Source organism: Phodopus roborovskii, unplaced genomic scaffold, assembly GCF_943737965.1.
Source record: "Phodopus roborovskii unplaced genomic scaffold, PHOROB, whole genome shotgun sequence".
NCBI lineage: Eukaryota > Metazoa > Chordata > Mammalia > Rodentia > Cricetidae > Phodopus > Phodopus roborovskii.
Window position 1 is genome coordinate 367,505 of NW_026126517.1, and position 22,283 is coordinate 389,787.

A 22,283-nucleotide genomic window follows, 5' to 3' on the forward strand; every position below is an offset into this window, starting at 1 on the left:
ATTAAAACCATATCATCACACTTGGTGAGTGTGGTGGATGAACTGTACTCTAGCTTAGATGTGGCTCTCCCCACAAAAGTTTCTGGGTTCCCAGTATGGCAATATAAGAGGGGGGTTTCTTTAAGAGATGGGGCTAGGAACTGGTCACTTAGTAAGTGGTCACTGATAAGTCACTAGTAAGAGGTCACCACTCAGGAAATTATGGTAATTCTGGGGAGGGGGTTGTTGCAACAAGTGAGCTTAGATGCAGGGGTGCAGTGTAGAAGTAGAGGCCCTCTGCCTTAGAATTCTCCAGCAAGGGGCTCAGAGCAGGGCTCCATGGTGAGATATCTGTGTAGGTGAGTGTTCCCACCACAAAGTCCTCATCTGAGCCTGTCTCATACCAACCCCATGCCTTGAACTTCTTACATGCACATATAGCACATTTTTGCTTTATGAAGTCATTCAACTTCAGGTATTTCATTACAGTCATGGAAGAATAACATAGCTAGTCAGGAGGGAAGCAGTCAAGGACAAGAACATCCTGTCCCCATTACTTTCTCCGCATCTAAAACACCTCCTACCACCTGGTAGAAGATAAATAAATATCTGCACAGTATTTTCAGAGAGAGAGAGAGAAAGAGAGGAGAGGCAGTGCTGTCTGCTTCTATGCCAAAAGGCAGAGCTGGGGTTAGAACACAAGCTGGGGAACTATAGAGTGGTAGGTCTCCATTTGCTGTCCCCCTCTCATCCAGCCTGAAACCCTCCGAATTCACTGAATCCCTCCATGCCACCACCTCCAGGAATACCCTCTGGTTTCCAAGGACACATGAAGGTCACTTTGTGTGTTCACCACCGCATACATTGGCCAGCTGGTTGTGAGCTTCCAGGGACTCTCCTGTCTCTGCCCGACTTCTACATAAGAGCCCTGGGACTGCAGGTGTTTGCTATCACATCGGTCTTTATGTGGGCCCTGGGGATTTAAACTCAGGACCCCATAATTGCACAAACAATCTTACCCACTAAATCACCTCCCTTGCCTTTCCTTCCTGCTTTCTCTCATCCTTCATTCTTTCTCTCTACACTCTTTTATTGCTTCTCCTTTTTCCATCCCTCCTTCCCTCCCTTCCATCCTCCCTCACATGTTGGACAGCTGGCAAGACCACAGGAGCACAAAGAAACTGAAGGAACACCTGTTTTCTAAAGTATTCATGGGACCTTCCCTCCCCTTCCACCTCTCTGTCCTGCTCTGACATCTTGTCCTCTCTCCTCTCAGAGATGACAAGATGCCCCACCCCCATGCTCTTTGAGATAGGGTCTTACTATTTATATAGTTTGGGCTGCCCTTAAACTTTCAGCAATATGCCTACTTCAGCCTCCAGAATATTGGTATTAAAGATATGAATTGCCATGCCCGGTTTTGAATGGATTGTTAGCTCTAAGTTTGTGCAACTTAGAAACACACAAACTCCACAGTCAGCTGACTTGAGTTCAGATCCTGGCTCCTCCACTTTCTAGCTGTGTGACCTTGGGCAAGTGATTTAACCTCTCTGAGCCACACTTTTCCTACATGCAAAGCAAGAGTAGTGGCAATGCTTCCCATTAGGGGTGAAAGAACTGAACGAGCTCTCCACTTGTTCAAGACATATTTTCCTCAAGGCACCCTCTTGAAATTCCCAGGCAGATCAGGGAGGCAGAAGCCGAATCTCCTGCAGTGAGTTAATGAAGCCAAAAAGGGCCCTTAACTGTGTCATGAGATGTTCAGAGCCAAGTTGGCCTGATTTTCAACCCCAGGGAACTGAGAACAGGGACTAGGTCAGGCAACCATGATGGGGTTGCACAAATGCTTAGTGGCCCTGTGACCACCTAAATCCCATGCTGATGAGATATGCTTACGATACAGATACGTCCATATCCATGGTCTTGGCTCGGGGATCATCACACTCTAGAAAAGACTGGAACACACCCCCAACACCAGGGCAGCAGGTGATTGATGACCAGTATGAGTGCCTGCCAATGTTAGCAGCAGTTCTCAGACTTTCTACTGCTGTGACCTGTTAATACAGTTCTTCATGTTGTGGTGATCCCAACCACAAAATTATTTTTGTTGCCATTTCATAACTGTAATTTTACTATTTTATGAATCATTGTGAAATGTCTATGTTTTTCTGGTGGTTTTAGGCAACCCCTTTGAAAAGGTAGTTTCAACCGAAGAGTTGTAACTCACAGGTTGAGAACCATTGATCCAGAGGGTGGGCTCTGTGTTCCATCTGTATTCTAAAGTGCCTCACTCATCCATGTGTGTGTTTGTGTGTGTGTGTGTGTGAGAGAGAGAGAGAGAGAGAGAGAGAGAGCCTGTGCCTATGTACATGTATGTGTGCATGGAGGTCAAAGGCTGACATCAGATGTCTTCCTCAATTGCTTCTCCACCACCTTAGGATCTTTTCTGTTTCAGGCAAGGTCTCTTACTGAACCTGGAGCACACTGATTGAGCTAGGCTGGCTAGCCAGCCATGGGGATCCTCTTGTCTCTGCCTCCCCAGCACTGTCCTAGGAATGCACTGAGTGGGTTCTGGGAGAGTAAACTCACAGCCTCAGAATTTCATGGAAAGCACTATGCCAAGTGAGCCCTCTCCCCAACCATGGACTTTGTTTTATTTTTTATTTTGGAGACAGGATCTCATGCAGCCCAAGCTGACTTCCAACTCTACAAAGCTAAGACTGATCTTAAATGTCTGATCCTCTTTCCTCTGCCTCTCCTGGGATTACAGATATGTACCACCATGCCTGGTGTCTTGTTTTGTTTGTAGTGCTGGGGATGAAACTCAGGACCTTAAGCAAAGTAGGCCAGAGCTCTACCACTGAACCACACCCCAGTCCTTCACTAGGGGATTCTAGGCAGGGGCTCTATGACTGAGCCATGTACAGCTTCTACTGTACATATTTTAAAAATAACAAAGAGGTTATGAGGTAGTTGAGCCAAAGGCTGTTTACTTAACAGGCACAAGGTTCTAGTTTCCACCCCTAGTTATACACACATACACAATCCAGATATCCCCAGTAAGAGATAAGACTCTTAGCATGTCCCCTTTGCAGATGAGAAAACTGAGGCCCAGAGAAGGAATTCTGCATTTGGGTCATGGGTCAGGAAGGTGTTCGTGGGTTGGGGTATGGCCTTTCTACAGTGTGTGCCAGTGTGTGAGTGTGAGTGTGAGTGGCTGATTTTGCCCAAGTGTGAACAGGGGAGATAGCTTAGACAGATTCTGGTCCACTCTGAACAGTTCGGTGTTTTTACATGAGTGTGTTCAAGGGAGGCAGACTCTGGTGGGTGTGAATGCATGTCTCTTTATTCATCTGGATGTGAACATGTGTATGTTATGAACAGAAGAATGCTAAATTGTGTGTCTAAAGGTCAGGGAGAATGATCAGAGGATAAGAGCTTTTGCTATGCAAGCATGAGGACCCCAAAAACCCATGTAGAAATTGGGCATGGGTTCCTGTATGTGCAGTGCTATGGGAGACAGAAACCAGAGGACCTCGGGGTGTGCTGGCTGCCAGCCTACCTCCAGTTGGAGTGAAAGCCCTCATCTCAAGCAGTAAGACAGAGTGACAGTGTTCTTCTCTAGTCTCTTTGTGTACATGGATGTGTGGCTCATATATATATATATATATATATATATATATATATATATATATATATCACATACACATGCATACTCTGTGAAGCTCTGTGTTTGTGCACACATGTGTTCATGGAAGGGCAGCTCTGGGAGGCTCCACTAGACCTGGCACTGAACTTGAAGCCCCCATGGCTCTGTTATTTATAGATGGATCCAGCTTCATAAATTTCAAATGTTTTTTTTTTATCTCTCCCTCACTGCCAGGACCTTATAAATATTCATGAATTTCCTGCCTTGGAATATCTGAGTAGTTGGGAGGAGGGGGAGAAGCTGGCAGAGACAGAGTAAGGAGAGGGTCCCTGGTGGCACCAGGCAGGTGAGCCAGTGGGGAGGAAGAAGGTCCCTTTGGGTTTTGTCTTGTTTTGTTTTTTTTTTTTTTTTTCTGACCTCAAGGCTGTTCTCCCAAGCCACAGCTAGCAAGGAAGACAAAGCTGGCCACCAGGACAGAGATCTTCCAGTGTCTGGCTTTATCCCTCCCTGGTCATTGTGGAAAGCTACCACCCACTCTGGGGCAGAGAAGGTGTCCACATTTTCTCAAATCTAGCTGAAGCTTTGGGTGGGGCTCTTGTTACCCTAGGGTCCCTAGCTGCAGACAAACAAGGGTTCACACAGGGAGATATCTATGACTCCCAGCTTCATCCCAAGGATGGGAAGGAAGGGGGTCATCTACTGGGAACAGGGTCCAGAAACACGGCTCAAGATGGGAAAAGACACCTGTGGCCAAGCCTGACAATGAGAGTTCAATTCATAGAGTCCATGTGGTGGAAGCGGGGAACTTACTCTCCCAAGTTGTTCTCTGACATCCTGGGCCCTGGTATGTGTGTGTGCATGCGTGAAAACACACACACACACACACACACACACACAGAGAGAGAGAGAGAGAGAGAGAGAGAGAGAGACCATGTATGTGCAGAAACACAGAATAAATACATAAAGACTATGAAGAAATAAAGCATGAGTGTGGGTGGTGTATGTTGTGGGTGTGTGTGACATCACTACACATCTATAAGAGACTGTGAAAGACATTAAACTATTGACAAATATCCCAGTCTTGGGCCAGTAAGACGGCTCAGTGGATAAGGGTGCTTGTCACCAAGCCTGACAACCTATCATTTTTGGGTCCACACGAAGAAGGGAGAGAACTGACTCCCACAAGTTTATTCTCTGCCTCCCACATGCAACACCACAGTGTGTATGCCTGCAACATAAGAAGCATAACATTTTCAAAATAAATTCTAATCCTTTTCTTTTGGGTGCCTGATAGGATATACTTCCCCACAGTGGCCATGTGTGCATGCAGAAGTGAGTTGTAGAAGAAAACTTCAAAAGTTGGTGAGTTGTGGCTGAGATGATTCTAGTGGGTAAAGTGTCTGACATGCAAGCATGAGGACCTGAGTTCAAATCCCCAGGACCCACATAAAGCTGGACACAGTGGTGCATATATGTAATCCCAGAGCTTCTACAGTGAGATTGAAAGTAGAGACAGGATCATTCCAGTCAGACTGACATGTGTCATAAACAACAAAAGAGAGACCTCCTCAAACAAGACCTGGTGTCAAACACCTGTCATCCCAGCATTTAGATGGATGCAAGAGGACATGGAGCTCAAGGTCAGCCTAGATAGAGTTTAAAGATAGACTGGGTGATGTCTCAAACAAACAACAGCAGTTTAAAAATTCAGACACTCAACAGTTAACAAGTAGGTAGGGAAAACATGGGCTCCACTAATTTCCCCGAATAAACACATTTTCTGGTTCTATCTATGAGTTCTGTTCTGATCTAGCTTAGGATGTGGGTTAGCCTCATGTTTTAGCTCTCTTTCATTGTCAGTTTGATACAGCCTCCAGCCATCTGAGGGGGGTGGTCTCAATTGGCCTGTAGGAATGTCTATAGGCAACTATCTGATGTATGACTGGTGTAAGATGGGCCATCACTGTGGACAGTGATGTCCCTGGGAAGGTGGGCCTGGGCAGCAGCATCTCCCACAGGATCACAAGCTTGAACCCTTGGTCCCCAGGTAGTAGTGCTGTTTGGCACCTCAATGGAGGAAGTGGGTAACTGAGAACAGGTCTTGAGGTTTTATGTGTGTGTGTGTGTGTGTGTGTGTATGTGTGTGTGTGCGCGCGCGCGCGCGCTCGCGCGCGAGCACTGTAGAAGCCAGAGGTCAACCTCAGGTGTTGTTCTTCAGGAGCCATCTACCTTGATTTTGGGGGACAGCTGTCTTTCATAAAACAGGCTAGGCTGGCTGGTTAGTAAGCCCCAAGGACCCTTCTTGCTTCCCAAGCATGGGAACCAAAAGCACAAACTACCACACCTGACATTTTACATGGGTTGTGGAGACAGAACTCAGATCATCATGTATGAAGGTCTAGACTGAGTGAGCTATCTCCCCAACCCAGACTTCAAGATTTTATAATCAAAGTCTGCTCTCTCTCTTCAGGGATTCAGTGTGACTGGCCACCTCACTCTCCTATAGCCAAGCCATGCTGAGCTCTATCCCCTCAAACTTGGGATGACTAGTGGTAACTGCCAATGACACAATCTAGAATGTTCTGGAGAAAAGGCTCTGAGCATGTCTGCATGGGATTATTTTGTGTAGGGCTATTTCCAGGCTGGGATTCTAGAGTGTGAGTATGGAGAGAGTGAGATAAACGGCAGGCAGCACATATTCCTGCATGATTCTCTGCCTCTTGGCTTTCAGCCCCTGTTGCCATGACTTCTCTGTTATGGTGGACTGTATACAGAAATGTGAGTCAAAAAAAAAAAAAAAAAACAAGAAAACTTTCTTCATTAAGTTGCTTTTGTTAGAACATTTTATCACAGAACAGGAAAAGAAAATAATTTCCCCAAAACTGCTTCTTGTCAGGAATGTGGTTCCAGTAAGATGAAAAGTAATATATGCCCCCAGTGCACCTGAGTAAGGAGATGGATTTGGGGCACAGAGTCAAGATGGTTAAAAATGCAGGTACAGCTGTGCAAGCATGAGGAGCTGAGATCAAATCCCCAGCACTAGTATAAAAGTTACATGTAGAGGTGTGCACTTACAACCTCAGTGATGGCAAGGCAGAGACACGAGGATCCTGGGGCTCACTAGCTTGTCAGTCTAATAAAAAAATAAGCTCTTAGTTTAGTGAGAAACTCTGCCTAAAAAAAAGATGAATTTGGCCGTGGTGGCACACAACTTTTATCTCAGCACTCAAAAGGCAGAAACAGGTGCATTTAAGATCAGCCTGGTCTACATAGTGAGTTCCAGGCCAGCTACATAGCAAACCCTTGTCTAGATGGTAATAATGATGGTGGTGGCGGTGATGTTGATAATGTGATGATATGATGATGATGACATCATGACAATGTTGATGATGTAATGATGATATGGTTGATATATGATATGATAACATAACGATATGATATGATGGTGGTGGTGATGATGATATGATGATGTCATATAATGACATGATGATGTAATGATGATGATAACAGTGTGATGATGGTATTATATAATGATGATGTAAAGACTGGTAGATGAAGACACCTAACATGGACCTCTATAGAAATATGTATGCCCCCTCCCCATATCCTAGCACACACATATAAACTACAGGGCTATGAAGATCCATAGGGATTAGAAGCTCCAGAAATCCAGACCTATGGGCAGGTAACAAAAAAAAAAAAAAAAAAAAAAAAAAAAAAGGCATGAAGATAAGGAACCTAGAGAGGACAGTAAGGGAACAGGCAGTGAGGAGCTACATGGCCTCCAGAGATACCCCTCCAGCCACAGCCATGTCATGGCCAGGGTAATAACAAACTGACCAAATGAACTTGGGGACAAAGTGTTTATTTGGTTTATACTTCCAAATCACAGTCATTGAGAGAGGGTTTCCACACTCTCACACTGGGAAATGACACCTGTAGACACAGTGTCACCTGAACTCTTGGGTTGCTAACTGGCTCATTAGCAGTGCAGTCACTACTGGAATAGCCAAAGAATACACTCAAATGTCAGCACCCTTGACCACATGCCTCAGCAGGAGCTGATCAGTAGACCTGGATACACATCAAGAACTGTTCATGAAGAGGCTCAGCAGTTAAAAGCTCAATAGCAAGTATTAGGATTGGAATTTGGATCCCCAGAATGCACCTACTGCATGGGTTTGGCAGCCCACCTGTAATTCCAACCTTGGAAGTCAGAAACAGGGGATTCTCAAAGCAGGCTGGCTAATGAGATTAGCCATATCAGTGAGCTCTGGGTTTGATTAAGAGACCCCTATACAGTGGAATAGGGATAGAGGGTGATTCCTCATCAACTCAAGGCCTCCTCATGCACTTACTCCCATGTTCACCCCCACGCATGAAAATATACACATGTACACACAAGAAAAATGAAAATCAGGGTTTAAAAAACAATTGCGTATGGTCTCCAAACTACCCAGTTATTGTGCTAACAGCCACATCTGAGGTCTGGGCCCTGTTTGTTATAGTGCTGGCTCAGTGACATCTTTGGTCCTAACATCAAGGCTTGTGTCATCAGCTCTGTCTTAACTGAAGACATAATCATTTCTTTAATCTAATCCCAAGAGCCTTAATGCTGAGTTGGCTATTATTCTAAAGGCTTTATAGCTAGAAATTAAAACCAAGAAGGGATATTTACTCTCTGTTCTGGTAAGTCTTGTGTGTATAGTGCAAAGATACAGGAAGACATTGTGTTGAGAAATTACCTTTAGGGGGTTGGAGAGATGGCACAATGGCTAAGAGCACTGATTGCTTTACCAGAGGACCTTGTTTAATTTCCAGCACACACATGGAAACTCAAAACTGTCTGTAATTCCAGTTCCAGAGGACCTAACACTAATGACAAAACACCAGTGCACATAAAATAAAAGTAAATAAGTTAAATGTAAAAAAGAAGCTACCTAAAGCAGGCCAGCAGGATGGTTCAGTGGGTAAAGGCACTTTCCGTCATGCCTGATACCCTGAGTTCAATCTATATAGTAGGAGAGAGCCTGACTCCTGCAAGCTGTCCTCTGTACTCTACATGTGCACATGTGCATACACACACACACACACACACACACACACACACACACACAAGAACACATGCATGCATATAAATCACACACAAGAAAAAGGAAAAGCAACTGTAGCTTAACTCTCTTGGCCCACAATAAGGGCAGGGAAGGGCATGTGGTATGGTATTTATCCAGTGTGTTTAGTTGACCACCCCCCTACTAGATCTCATGGAAGCTGTAGATGGTGCCTTGTCTCTGCCTGCCCTGTTATGTTTTTGATAGGAAATACTTTACCTACAAGTACAGAAACTTGCAGCAAACTGGTGGTATACCTCAGTAGAGAGAGGATTGGCCTCGCACACCACAGGCCCTGGGTTCCACCCAGTATCACCTAAATGGGAAGATGGGGTACCCAGCCTACCATCCGGTTACTCTAGAGGCAGATGTTGAACTCAAGCTTCTCCTTGATTGCAGCTGCAGACAACCCCCCCCAGGGTTACATGGGACTCACCTCAGAACAACACAAGGAATCCATAGAGCATGGCCCACATCCTCAGGTGGGCTCCCAACACGCAGCTGCATCTCAGCACACTGACATGCCTGGCTCTACATAGACATTCCCCAAATGAGTGGCACACTTAACTTGTATTAGAGTCTCACACATACCATATGACATCATATTTCACTTCTGTATACTCCGGGAGTGAGTGGGTCAGGCACCCTCCCATGGCCACTTTGGTTTTCTATTTTCTGTTTCTGTTTCTATTTTTTACACAGAGCCTCACTGTGTAGCCTTGGCTGCCTTAGAACTCACTATGTAGACCAGGCTGGTCTGAACTTCACTGAGATCACTCTTGCCTCTGCCTCCTGGGTGCAGGATTAAAGGCTGGTGCCTCCATGTCTTTCTGGATGGACTGATGAGGTATCGAGGAGCAAGCTGTGATAAATCAGACATTCAGGCAGTCAGATCTGGACTCTCTGCCAAGCACTCACTGGCTGGTTCCTCTCAGGAGGCTGTGAGGACTGTGGGGTTGGGGATAGGGCAGGCCAAGTGGCTCACTTAATTAATTAGTCCTAATTGAGATATCTCTGAAAATATCCCTCTATTGAAGGTCAGTGGTTCATCAGTTTCCTGGGAAATCGCGGTGTCATGTGTCTGGAGTGCTAGAGTATGTCAGAAATAAGAGAGAGGCAGCCCTGCTTCTGGTAAGGACAGTGGTGTCCAGGGCCAGGCAGGGGCCAGGCTCAGAAATACGCAGAAATACAGGTAGAGAGAGAGGGGTGGCAGCAGGAAGGTGGGAACCATAGGGACAGAGGTGGAGACAGAGTCCTCTTTGAATCACAGAGAGACACAGGAGGGAAGTGCACAATAGGGAGGACCAGAAGTGGGGACAGATGGACTGGCGGGCTGAGCAGACAAATATCCCTCTGCCTTTTTCTGCCTTGCTCGCCTGGCCTCCTCATCTCCCGGGCACACGCCACCCCACCTGCTATCCGCCCTCCCGCACAGGCAGCAGTGACAATCAAGCCTGATTCCTCTTTGGCCCAGTCACCCTCCCCTCCTCTCTCTCTCCTCCCATCACTCCTTGAAATCATCTCTCTTGTTCAAAATGAGCCTCGGAGCCTGGAGCCAGACAGCTGTTCCATCCTGGAGCCAGTGCTGGGCAGCAGCAGGGACAGTGGGAGTCAAGGGTGATGGGCACAGGGTGGGGGAACTGGGGACTCAGCTTCACCATGCTAAGGTACAATTGCCATGGTCCTCGGGGATCCAGATACCCTGAACCCTCTCTAGTCTTGGCTCAGGTCTGGCATAATCTTTCCCAATACCACATCCGGTGGCTGCTTAGGAGGCCTAGAGGGTGTGAGTTCTAATCTAATCTCCACATCCTCCACTGCTATCAAGGCCCTATGGTCCCAGGGAGAGAAGACAGACAGACTGATGTCCACTAAACAGATATAGAGGTGCTAGGAAGGTAGAGACACGTGAATCCCTGGGGCTCACTGGCTGGTCAGGCTAGCCAAATCAACAAGTTCAAGGTAAAACAAAGATGGATCAGTGGATAGAGGCACTTGACACCAAGCTTAAAAGCCTGAGTTTGATCCCTGGTCCCTTATGGTAGAAAGTCTGGTACAAGTTATCCTCTGACTTTCACACATATATTGTAGTATCCATACCCTCAATAAATAAACAAATGTGTTTTTTGTTTCTGTTTGTTTTTTTTTAAAGATACAACCAACTAAAAATGTTATTTTTTTTAAGCAAACATGAATGTTGCTCTGGGGAATGATAGTGGAGGTTGATCTCAGGCCTAACACACACACACACACACACACACACACACACACGAAAAAGACAAATAATATCCAGAGGTAGGAATGAGAGACAGACATGAAGATAGGGCAGAGACACAAACAGGGTACAACAGATTTAGAGACACGGGAAAAGATGACAGATACACATAGATAGATACAAACCCAGAGAGATAATCACTCACAGGCAACAAACATTCACAAAGTGTTTACAATGGTGATGGATATACAATGAAGACAAGGAGAAAGATAATCAAGGAATCAGGCTGGGTAGCAAGTGCAGACAGTCCTACATACTATTTGGGAAGCTGAGGCCGGAGAATTGCTCAAGAGTCTAGGGTCAAGATAAGCAACACACAGACCCCTGGGGATAAAGGTAGGAAAAGAGGGAAAGAGAGACAAGGAAAGAACATGAGTTGTGTAGAAAGTTCAAAAGTGAACAAACAGACAGAAGTGGAGGGGAGCAGTCCCACCACCACAACAAGGTGGGAGGTGGACACAGGGATCCAGGGAGTTCCCAGCTCCCCAGAGTACGAAGAAGCGCAGGAAGCACAAAGCAGACTCTGCCTCATAACAAGGTGGAGGGGAATGTAGAGCTGGTGCAATGTGAAGAACACTGTCACTCTCTGTCTGTCTGTCTGTCTGTCTGTTTGTTTGTTTGTTTTTCTGAGACAGGGTCTCACTGTGTAGTCCTGGCTGGCCCAGAACTCACAGAGGGCCTGCCTCTGTCTCCCAGTACTGGGATTAAATGGTGTGACACCACACCTGGCTGCACTTACTCTTGCAGAGGACCAGGGTTTGGTTCTAATTACCCACACAGTAGCTCACAACCATCTGTAATTCAGTTAGATGCAAGTGCTAGGAAACAAACTTGGGTCCTCTTGGAAGAGCAGTAAGTACTCTTAACCACTGATCCAGCTGTCCAGCCCTGGCTTGCCCTCTCCCTCTCCCTCTCCTCCCTCTCCCTCTCCTTCTTCCAGAGGTCCTGAGTTCAATTCCTAACAACCACATGGTGGCTCACAACCATCTGTAATGAGATCTGGTGCCCTCTTCTGTCATCTAGACCTTCATGCCAGAACATTATATACATAATAAATAAAAGAATATTTCTAAAAAAAAATTAAAAATAAATAAAAAACTTATCCTTTAAAAAGAGGGTGATGGGCAAAGAGAATGGCCTCCTGAAATGTCCTGGAACCACATGTGCACTATCATGAAATGTGTAACCACCCCCCATTTCCCACCTCATACCACCTTTTTCTTTTTCTATTTTATTTTAGAAATGTCCACACAGGTCCCAAAGCCTGCAATTCTCTCAGTGCACACTAGGAAGCAGGTAGCCCCTCACTTCTAAACCTTCTTTCTTGGCTTCACTCAGATAATTTCTTCCATATTTTAAGTCTCAGTTTATGGGCTGTAGATATGGTCCAAGGTGCTGGATGCACAAGCCTGAGGACATGAGTTCAAATCCCCAGAATACACATAAACCTGGATATAGTAGTGTCTATTTGTTTTGCTCTCCCTCTCTCTCTCTCTCTCTCTCTCTCTCTCTCTCTCTCTGTGTGTGTGTGTGTGTGTGTTTTCCTGTGTGTTTTTTGTTTGTTTGTTTTGTTTTGTTGAGACAGGGTTTCTCTGTGTAACCCTGGCTGTCCTGAAACTCACTCTGTAGATCAGGCTGGCCTCCAATTCACAGAGAACTGCCTGCCTCTGCTTCCTGAGTGCTGGAGTTAAAAGTGTGCACCTCTACCACCCAGGGGCAGTGTCCATTTGTAATCTGGTGCTTTGATGCAATGGAAGGAAAAGATGGAATAATCAAACAGGCGTTGGTAGCACACGTCTTTAATCTCAGCACTCAGGAGGCAGAGGCAGGTGGATCTCTGTGAGTTTGAGACCAGCATGATCTACAGAGCAAGTTCCACAACAGACTCCAAAGCTACAGAGAAACCCTGTCTCAAAACAAAACAAGAAAGAGAGAAAGAAAAGAAAAGAAGGAAAAATGGAAAAATCCCCAGAAGCCTGTGGGGCTGCTGTTCTAGAATATTCAGTGGCAAACAATGAGATGCTCCCTCAAACAAAATGGAAGGCAAGGTCTAACACTTGAGACTGCCCTTTCACCTCCACAGTGTGTTGTATTGTGGCATGAGTGAACATGTACACTACACATGCACACACACGCACACACAAGCACATATGCGCGCACACACGCGCGCATACACACGCACACACATGCACACCTCCACAGTGTGTTGTATTGTGGCATGAGTGAACATGTACACTACACACGCACGCACATGCACACACACACACATGCACACACGCGTGCACACGCACACACACACACACACACTTGCTTGGGGGCTGAAGCTGGAACTCCACGGTGTAGCATTTGCCCAGCATGGAAGCCAGTGAGAACAAGAAAAACTTAATTTAACCAGGCAGTGGCACATGCCTTTAATCCCAGCACTCAGGAGGCAGAGGCAGGCAGATTTCTTGAGTTCAAGGCCAGCCTGGTCTACAGAGTGGTTCCAGGACAGCCAGGGCTGTTTCAGAGAACCCTGTCTCGAAAACAAACCAACCAACCAACCAAACAAACAAAACCGTTACTTAGGCATTGCCACCTCCAGAATAGCCCTGTCACACCAGGGATGGTGTCATTACTTCTTCTCTGCTACCACAACATTCCAGAAATAGCTGTCACCACGCATGCCTTGTCATGTCATGAGAAATGCAGATCTAATTGACAGTGAAAATTCTGGAGAATGTACAGGCCTGCCTTCCCCTCCCCCACCTTTCCTTCCTTTGCTCCTTCCTTCCCTCCTTCCTTCCTCTCTTGAGACAGGGTCTTGCTGTGTAGCCAGGCTGGGTTTAAACTTATTGCACTCCACCCTCAGCTTCTCAAGGGCTAGGATTACAGAGGTGCATCATCATATGCTCATCACGTGACATACATTTTTTTTAATTAATTTATTTATTTATTTTATTTTGACAGTATTGGGAATGGAACCCAGGGCCTCCAGCATCCTGTTCCTATGCTCTGCTTCAGAGCAAGACCTCAGTCCCTTACTGGGTGTGGTGTTTTGAATAACAAAGCCCCCAATAGGCTCATACGTTTGAATAATTGGTCCCTAGTTTCTGGAACTAGTTTGGGAAGGATTAGGAGGCCTTGTTCTCTCTGCCTGCAACTTGTGGATCAGATGTGAGCTATTGCTCTAGTGTCACACCTGCCTGCCTGTCACCATGCCTCTCATAATGACGACCATGGACTAACTCTCTGGAACTGTAATCAAGCCCCCAATTAAATGTTTTTTCTTATAGGTTGCCCTGGTTATGGTGTCTCTTCACAGAATAGTATATTGAGTAAGACACAGGAGACTCTAGTCAGGGGCTCTCCCCAGCTCCTCACTGAGGGAATTGAGGCAGGACTCCATCACTGAGCCATGCTCCTTGCTCTTACTCATCTCCTCTCTGGTATTCACAGCCCTTTCTGCAAAGCAGCTGAGACCCTCATACTCTCTCAAATCTCAGGTATCTGAGCAGAATCAACCAGCCCAGAACTAACCTATGCTTAAAGTAGATCAGCTCCACAATCTCCTTGTCTCTTCACTTCTTTGGTGTTTACATGGGCCCAGCTCCCATTATCCTCCACTTGCACAGTATAATTCCCTTTGTGTCCACAAAAGCCTGGGGAGGACACCACTAACACCAAGTAAAGTCTCATTCCTCCCCTGCTCAGAACCCTCCTCAGCCTCCCATTCGGTCACCCATGTAGTCTTCTATCAAGTAAGTGTTTACTGAACACTTACTATGTACTACTAGGCTTGTGTTGGGGCTACATAGTCAACAAAAATTCATTTAAATGCCAAGAGGATTCAGCAGCTAAAGGCAATTGCCACCAAACCTGAAAACTTGAGTTTAATCCTCAGGACCCACATGGTAGAAGGAGACATCCAACTCTATAGGCAAATTGAGGCACACACATATACTCATACACAATAAATACAAGGTTTAAGAGATGTGATGTAGTTTCTGTCACACCCCCACGCTCACTTCCTCTTACTCTTCCTGCCACCCACTTGGCTCCAGTCACATTGGCCTGCTCAGTGTATTTCCCACATTTTAAGCGTATTCCTGCCTCAGGACTGAGATTCTTGGTGGTCCTTCTCCCTTAACACTTTTTCTCTCAATATCCTGCCTCAATCCCTTCAGATTTCTGCACAAATATCATCTAATTGGAGAGGCTCCTCAAACCAAAAGTAATATTTGCATGTCATAGTGCTCCTGTAGAGGTCAAAGGACAACTTATAGGAAAAAGTTCCCTACTCCTACATGAGGTCCTGGGGGTTGGACTCAGGTCATCAGGCTTGGTGACAAACACCTTTACCATTGAGCCATCTCATTTGGGCATGTTCTATGTTTCTTTATATAACATCTCCAACCACCTACCATAGAGTTACCAGTGTATCTTTTACCATTCTGTTTACAGTATCTGGCACAGGAAAAATACAAAGTTGTATGTGAAGTGTGTGTGTGTGTGTGTGTGTGTGTGTGTGTGTGTGTGTGTGTTGTACTGGGGATGAAACCAGGGGTTTTGTACTTGTTAAACACATGCTCTACCATTGAGCCACATCCTCGACCCAAAAATTGAGTGAATAAGTGGAGAATTTCTCCCTCCACCCTCCATCCTCCTTCCTGAGACAGAAATACTCAAAACTACAGCACCAGGCTTCTCTTGCAGCAACACTCCTCTCTACTTTCCTCCTTCCTCATCCCTTCCTTATTTCCTTCCCTCCTTTTAAACAGGGTCTCGTGTAGCCCAGGCCAGCCTTAAACTTGCTATACAGTCAAGGATGATCTTGAATATCTGATCCTCCTGCCTCTACCTCTGGGTACTGGGATTTGTGCAGGTGAGGCAAGGTCCAAATGCAGCCCTTATTCCTAAGTACTCTCATTTTGGTTGAGAAGAGGGTTTTGCAATGAGGCAGCAGACAAACCTGGATTCCACTTTGCTTCTCCCAGTCATGAGACTTGCGACTCTCTTGAACCAAGGGACTGTGAGCAATAGCAATCTATGCCATATCAAGGCATAGCTTTGGGGGCTGTGCGGGTCTTGCTGTGCCCCCTCCTCTGAGTCCTGCTTCCATGGTGGTGTGACTGGAGAGCCTCCATCATTTTGGGTTCCAGGAGACCACCTGGGACAGAGCCCTCCCATCACAGTCAGCATAGAATAGGGACATCTCAGAAGCAAGAAATAAACCTGGACTGAGCTCAGAGGCTGAGCACTGAGGATGCTGGTTACCATGGCATTGCAGGACCTCTCTAGACTGGGTTTTGGGACTTCCTCCTCCTGTGAAACTGCCAAGAAAAACCATAGCTGCCAGATATCAGATATCTTCAGTACTCAAAGAGCCTTCTGCTGGCCCCTGTTCCGACCCACGCCCATTCTTCATAGGGGCAAAGGGTCCTCATCGAATGGAACTCTTTCATTGATATCCCCTTTTGTCCTTCAGCTCTTCACAAGAATGGGACCAGTGAAATGGCTTCATGAATAACTCTTGCCAGGCAAGTCTGACAATCTGAGTTCAATGCTTAGGAGCCACATGGTAAAGGAGAGAACTGACTCCTGCAAGCTGTCCTGTGACCTCACACCATTAACATAGACAACACAAACGATAAAAATAAAACACAATGAGGTGGGTTGTGCCTGAGAAATAACATCTGAGGGTGACTGCTGCCTTACATACACACACATACACAAATACACACATGCATGCCCACACACACTCACACATGCATGCATGTACATATGCACACACCCACATACTCACATGTATGCACACATGCACATTCTCATACACATGCATGCACACGTGAACACACAGGGATGGCAGGCTAGAGCAGAATATAAAAGATGCAGGTAGTTCACTCCAGATCCTCTGTGATGGCAGCCATTGACAACAAGGATGTCAGCTTTTAGCCTGAGTCCAGATTTATAGTCCCTAGGTGAGGAGCCATTCGGCTCAAGGCTCCCATCTCCCAGGGATGGTTCGTGGCTGGAAGCCAGTCAAAGGAAGGAGGGGAGGCAGCTTCCCTTCACTCCCTCACAGAGATGGTTTGTGAATACAAGGCTATGCTACATCTGTACATCATGGTGGGTGGGGGTGGTAGACTCGGACAATCCCATCCCACATCAGGGCTCATTGCCACACCACTGAGGCTGTTCATTAAGTCAGGCACAGCACCCAAACTTCTGAGTCATAGCTTAGGAATTCCCACTGTGTATGAATTTACCCTCCTAGCCTCCCCATTATTGAGCACCTACTGGGAGTCTTCAATTTGTTTGCCCCAACCCTTGGGGTCAATGAATGGAAAGATGACAGGATGGATAAACAGAAGAATGGATAGATGGGTGAATGAATGGAAGGAGGGAGGAAAGGAAGGATAGAAGGTATAATGGAGAAGGAGGAAGTAATGGTCATAAATATAGATGAAGGAATGAGGATCAGGCCTCTGTTATCCACACAGTTCTGTGAAGTAAGAACAATTGATTGCTCCGGGGCTGGAAAGAGTGGATAGAGGCACTTGCTGTCAAGTCAGCCTGACAACCTGAGTTCTCTCTCCATCATCCACATGGTGGAAGAAGAAAGCTGATTTTGTCCTCTGACCTCCACATGTGCCCTATAGCATAGATACTCATCCTACAAGCATACACAAACTAAAGGAGTGTAATTTTAGAAAGAATTCCTATTTACATGTTATAGGTGAAATTGACTTAAAAACTTGAAAATGTATTTAATCTTGGTATGGTTTTGTGTGTGAATGTGAGTGTGAGAATGTGTGTGAATGTATAAGTATGTTTGTGCAGGGGCATGCATGCCATGGTGCACATGTGGAGGTCAGAAAATAACCTCAAGTGTATGTCCTTATGCCTCATTTGTTTGAAACAGGGTCTCTTGTTTACCACTGCGCATGCCAGACTAGCTGACCCCTGAACCTCCAGTAATTTTCCAGTCTCCATCTCTCCATAGGAGTGCTTGTATTACACACATGCATGGCTGCATCCAACTTTATTGGGTTCTGGAGATTCAAACTCAGGTCCTCACATTTGTATATCAAATGTTGTACCTACTCATCCATCACCTCAGCCCCAGAAACATGAAAAAGCACTCATTCTAGACTCACTATGTACTTGGATGTAATAGATACCCACTTGAAGGTAGAGTCCAAGAATACTTCAGATGTGATTACAGATTCAGGTACATGGCAAATACTGTGAACCAGCTACATCAGGCCATAGGCTGCATCAATGAGCAAAACAGTGCTTCCTTATAAGTGCTGGTGGCTATCTTTGATGTTGAGGTTGAACACAAGGCTGAGCACCAGGCAAGCTCCCTAGCATTGAACTTCAATGCCCTCCTTCTATGGATCTTACTGTCTAATAGAGACTCTGAATTCTCCTTACCTAATAAGGAAATTGGTGTTTAGAAAGATTCAATGATTTTCCTCAAAGTCACATGGTTCGTTAAGTTGCAGGGCAAGAATTACAATTCACACATATCCAACTTAAAATCCTACCACTGACATAGTGTCTGTTCCAAAAGAGCCAGGGCAGGGATGTTTGTTTCAGTGTATACATGCTTGGAATAGAAGAGGCAATCAGTAGTTTCTTTAAATAAATTAAATTAAATGTCTAGGGAATGGGTTAATGGATGAATAGAGATATGGATGTTGGAAGTACAGATTTGTGGATAGTAGATTTACAGATGGTTTGATGGTGGATAATGGATGGAAAGAGGGATTGGTGAATGCATGGAGGGGTGTGTGTGAATATGAATTCATGCCAGGATAATGGATGGATGGATGGATGGATGGATGGATAGGCAGGTGCAATGATGAAGGGATAGATGAAAAGATGAAATATGGTGGATGAAAAGATGAGTGAATGAATGCATGGATGAAAGAAAGAAAGGGTAGATGGAAAGACAAATGGCAGTCTGGGTGGATGGAAGGAAAAAGGGCAGGCTGGTTAGCTGGATGAATAAATAGAAGGAAAGATGGATGGAAGGGTATGTGAATGGGTGAACAGAAAGATAGATGGAAGGATAGAAGGGTAGATGAGTGGCTGGATGGATGGATGGATGGATGGATGGATGGATGGGGATCTGAAGAGTCTGTGCTGCCCACAGTTCTGAGACAGGAGTTATCACTGACTTCTCAGTGGCAGTAGCTTGGGATGCTGCTGCCATTGGCCAGAGTTGGAGAACAAGTTGGAGTAATCTTGATTCTATACAGAGCTAAAAAAAAAAAAAAAAAAAAAAAAAAAAAACTTTTGATTTCTCTCTTCTTTCATTTTTATATGTGTATAGATGTTTTGCCTACATATATGTCTGTGCACCACATGTCTATTGACTTCAGAGGCCAGAAGCAGTCATCGGTAGCTCTGGAACTGGAATTACAGACAGTTGTGAGCCACCATTATGGTGGGAACTGAACTTGAGTCATCTGCAAGAGCAGCCAGTGCTCTTAACGCTAAGTTAAGCCTCCAACTCCCCCTTTTTTGAGAAACAGACACACTATGTTCAGGCTGACCTGAAACTTGTGGTTACTCTGCTGCTCACCCTCCCAATTGCTGGGATTACAGTATTTATGAGTCTCCCAGCTCCAAGACCCTTGTTGAGCACCCTCTTGTCACAGCCACCTTGGAGGCATCACTGTAACACCTTCATCAGCTCCTCTTGCAGAACATTTTGGTAAGTCATGGGAAGACTTCAGGACAGGCTGAGAAAGTGCTGGGTGAAGATGAGAGAACTGGGGGGGGGGGGCTTCAGCTTGGGGGAATTCTACACCAAGGTGCTGTTAGCTACAAGGGACCAGGTCTGTCTGGATTCACAGACACATTTTCCCACACCTGTAGAAACACAATACACAAAAAGAAACACACACACACCAGCCAAGCACCCTTAAATATACATACATACATATACAAGCATACAAAAATTTAATGTATGAATACACAAAATCATAACTCAAGGCTGGGTTAAGTCACTTGCCACCAAGTCTGGTGACATGAGTTTGATCCCTAGAACCCAGATAGTAGAAAGAGAAAAATGACTCCTGCAAGTCATTGTCTGATCTTCACACGTGTACTGTGACATGCATTCATACATACACACACACAATGTACTCACCATAAACAAAAATTATAACTCAAAGGCATTCTTATCCACCCTGCACATGTCCTTGTATACACACAGACACTTTCACACAGCACACAGGCACTCACACAGATTGCCACTCAGAAAGGTGAATTTGTCTTATTATTTCAATGACACTATCACTGTCCCCCCCTCTGATGACAACAGTCAGAGGGCTGTGTCACACCTGTGCATACAAACTCATGTCATATAACTCACGCATAGTCAGAGACATACAACTGCAGATACACTCACTCTCAGACACATATCCATCTGAAAGCAATCACACAGGGACACACCCACCCTTGGGAGAATACAGACACCAATAAAGACACCACATTGAAAAGGATGATGTTCCCTGGCCTGGGATGAGCTAGTGTTCTCACTCCCTCACATCCCCTGCAGCTTTTGGGAGCAAATACCTTTCTTAGGTGGTGAGGGAGGAGGATGCAAAAGGGGCTGGTGAGGTTGTAACAACATGAAGGGTAGAAGAGGGAGATGGATGGGTGAAATTGAGGGGAATCCCACCAACAGACTAAAGTTCAGAGGGGCTCCCATAGGGACAGGAAACAGAGCATGAGGGAAGTTTTCAATGGAAGAGCATCCTTCCAAGTCAACAACAGGACAGAGCCACAGGGATTAATAGAACTGAATGTGCCCCCCCCCAGGAAGCTTCCAGGAGAAGGAAGCAGGGGGATAAGACAGAAGGGAGGTTGATGAGTTCTATCCCAGCATGAGCCCTCCTCTTAAATCTCAGGGTGAGGAGTGAGGGAGATCAATTTTCAGTCCGGGAGACAGATCACAGGAAGGGTGATGCTAGTACCAGGTTCAGGGGACACAGCCAGGAGAGAGAGGGGGGGGAGGGAGGGAGGGAGACAGAGAGAGAGAGAGAGAGAGAGAGAGAGAGAGAGACTAAGTCAGAAAGACAGAAATAGAAGGAGGGGAGACTCAGGGAAGGAGAATGAGCGAGCACTACTCAGTGACACTTAAATAACCAAGCAGAGTCCCAGAGGCTGAAGGTGTATGGAGACACGGAGGTGTCCCTACCCACTCCAACATAGCAGAACACCCTCATGGCTCCCCCAAAACCGTCCAGCTCCACCCCATTATGCCGGGATCTGGTTCAATTCCGCAGCCCTGCCGCCTCCGCCTGGGGCTTGAGCCAGCTTGTACCCCTCAGAGAGGACGCTAGCCCAGCAAATGTAATCATAAAATCCAGAGCTATGTGGGTTGCGAGGCTCCCTTGTGCTTCGGGATCCAGCCGGGGACCCCCCCCCCAAGAGATCACGTCCCCCAGAAAAGAAATCCCTGCCGTAGAGGATTCTGTCACTTTGAGGCTGTGGTGGTCCCTTTCCCAGGAGCTGCCGCGGGGGCTACGGGCACCACGCCCCCCCTCCGGAGCGCCCCCCAGCCCAAGTGGCCACTCACGATTTTTTCCGAGGAGCCCGCGCGGGACACTGTACTGTTTAGTCCCACGAGTGAGGGCAGCGTCTGCGACATCCAGTTAGTGACCATGGCCATGGTGCTCAGCACCGCCCCGATCTTGAGCAGCGGCACCGACATCGCGCTCCTCGCCTCATGCCCCGCGCCAGCACCCCAAAAAGCAGGTGTTCTGTCCCTTTTGCTCGGCACTCAAGCTGTCGCTCACCCACCCCTCTGGTAATGGAGGACCGCGATGGCGGGATGACCAGGTCCAAGGGGGCGGTGCCCGGCGGAATGGGGATGGGGTGACACTGGGGACGCGGCTGCGGTTCTGCGCGCCTCGCAGGCTCAGCTTTATAAGGCGCCGGCTCGGCCACCCCCTCCCGCGCCACCGCCGGGCACTTCCAGCCGCCGTGACGTCACGGCTCCGGCCCGGGAGCCAGCGGGGTTGGGGGAGAATAAGGAGAGCACCCACCTGGCCCCCCACTACCCCACAGAGCCTCTGGCAGACCTTCCCCAACCTACAGAAGTGGGGACATCCCCTCCAGTGACATCCTCGCCCCTCCCCCGCCGCCGCGGCATCCCCAGCCCCGCCCCCCGCCACATCCCGCCCCCCCATCCTCGCTCTAGTCCCCTCTGTAACCTAGTGACGATCCCTAGGCTCCTCTGCAAGCAAAACCCCCTCTCCAAAACCCC

At 46.7% G+C, this 22,283-nt stretch overlaps 1 protein-coding gene across 2 annotated transcripts in view; it reads right to left on the reverse strand.

The window, feature by feature from the left end:
• Olfm2 (olfactomedin 2) overlaps positions 1-22,283 on the reverse strand; it is a 67,144-nt gene that overhangs the window by 27,044 nt on the left and 17,817 nt on the right. The window contains exon 1 of one of the 2 annotated variants that reach the window (XM_051196889.1): positions 21,594-21,819. The exons of the other annotated variant lie outside the window; for it this stretch is intronic. Coding sequence (XP_051052846.1) covers positions 21,594-21,728 — 135 coding nt within the window. The 5' untranslated portion in view covers positions 21,729-21,819. Of the gene's footprint in view, positions 1-21,593; positions 21,820-22,283 lie in introns of those variants that run through there. 2 annotated transcript variants of the gene reach the window in all.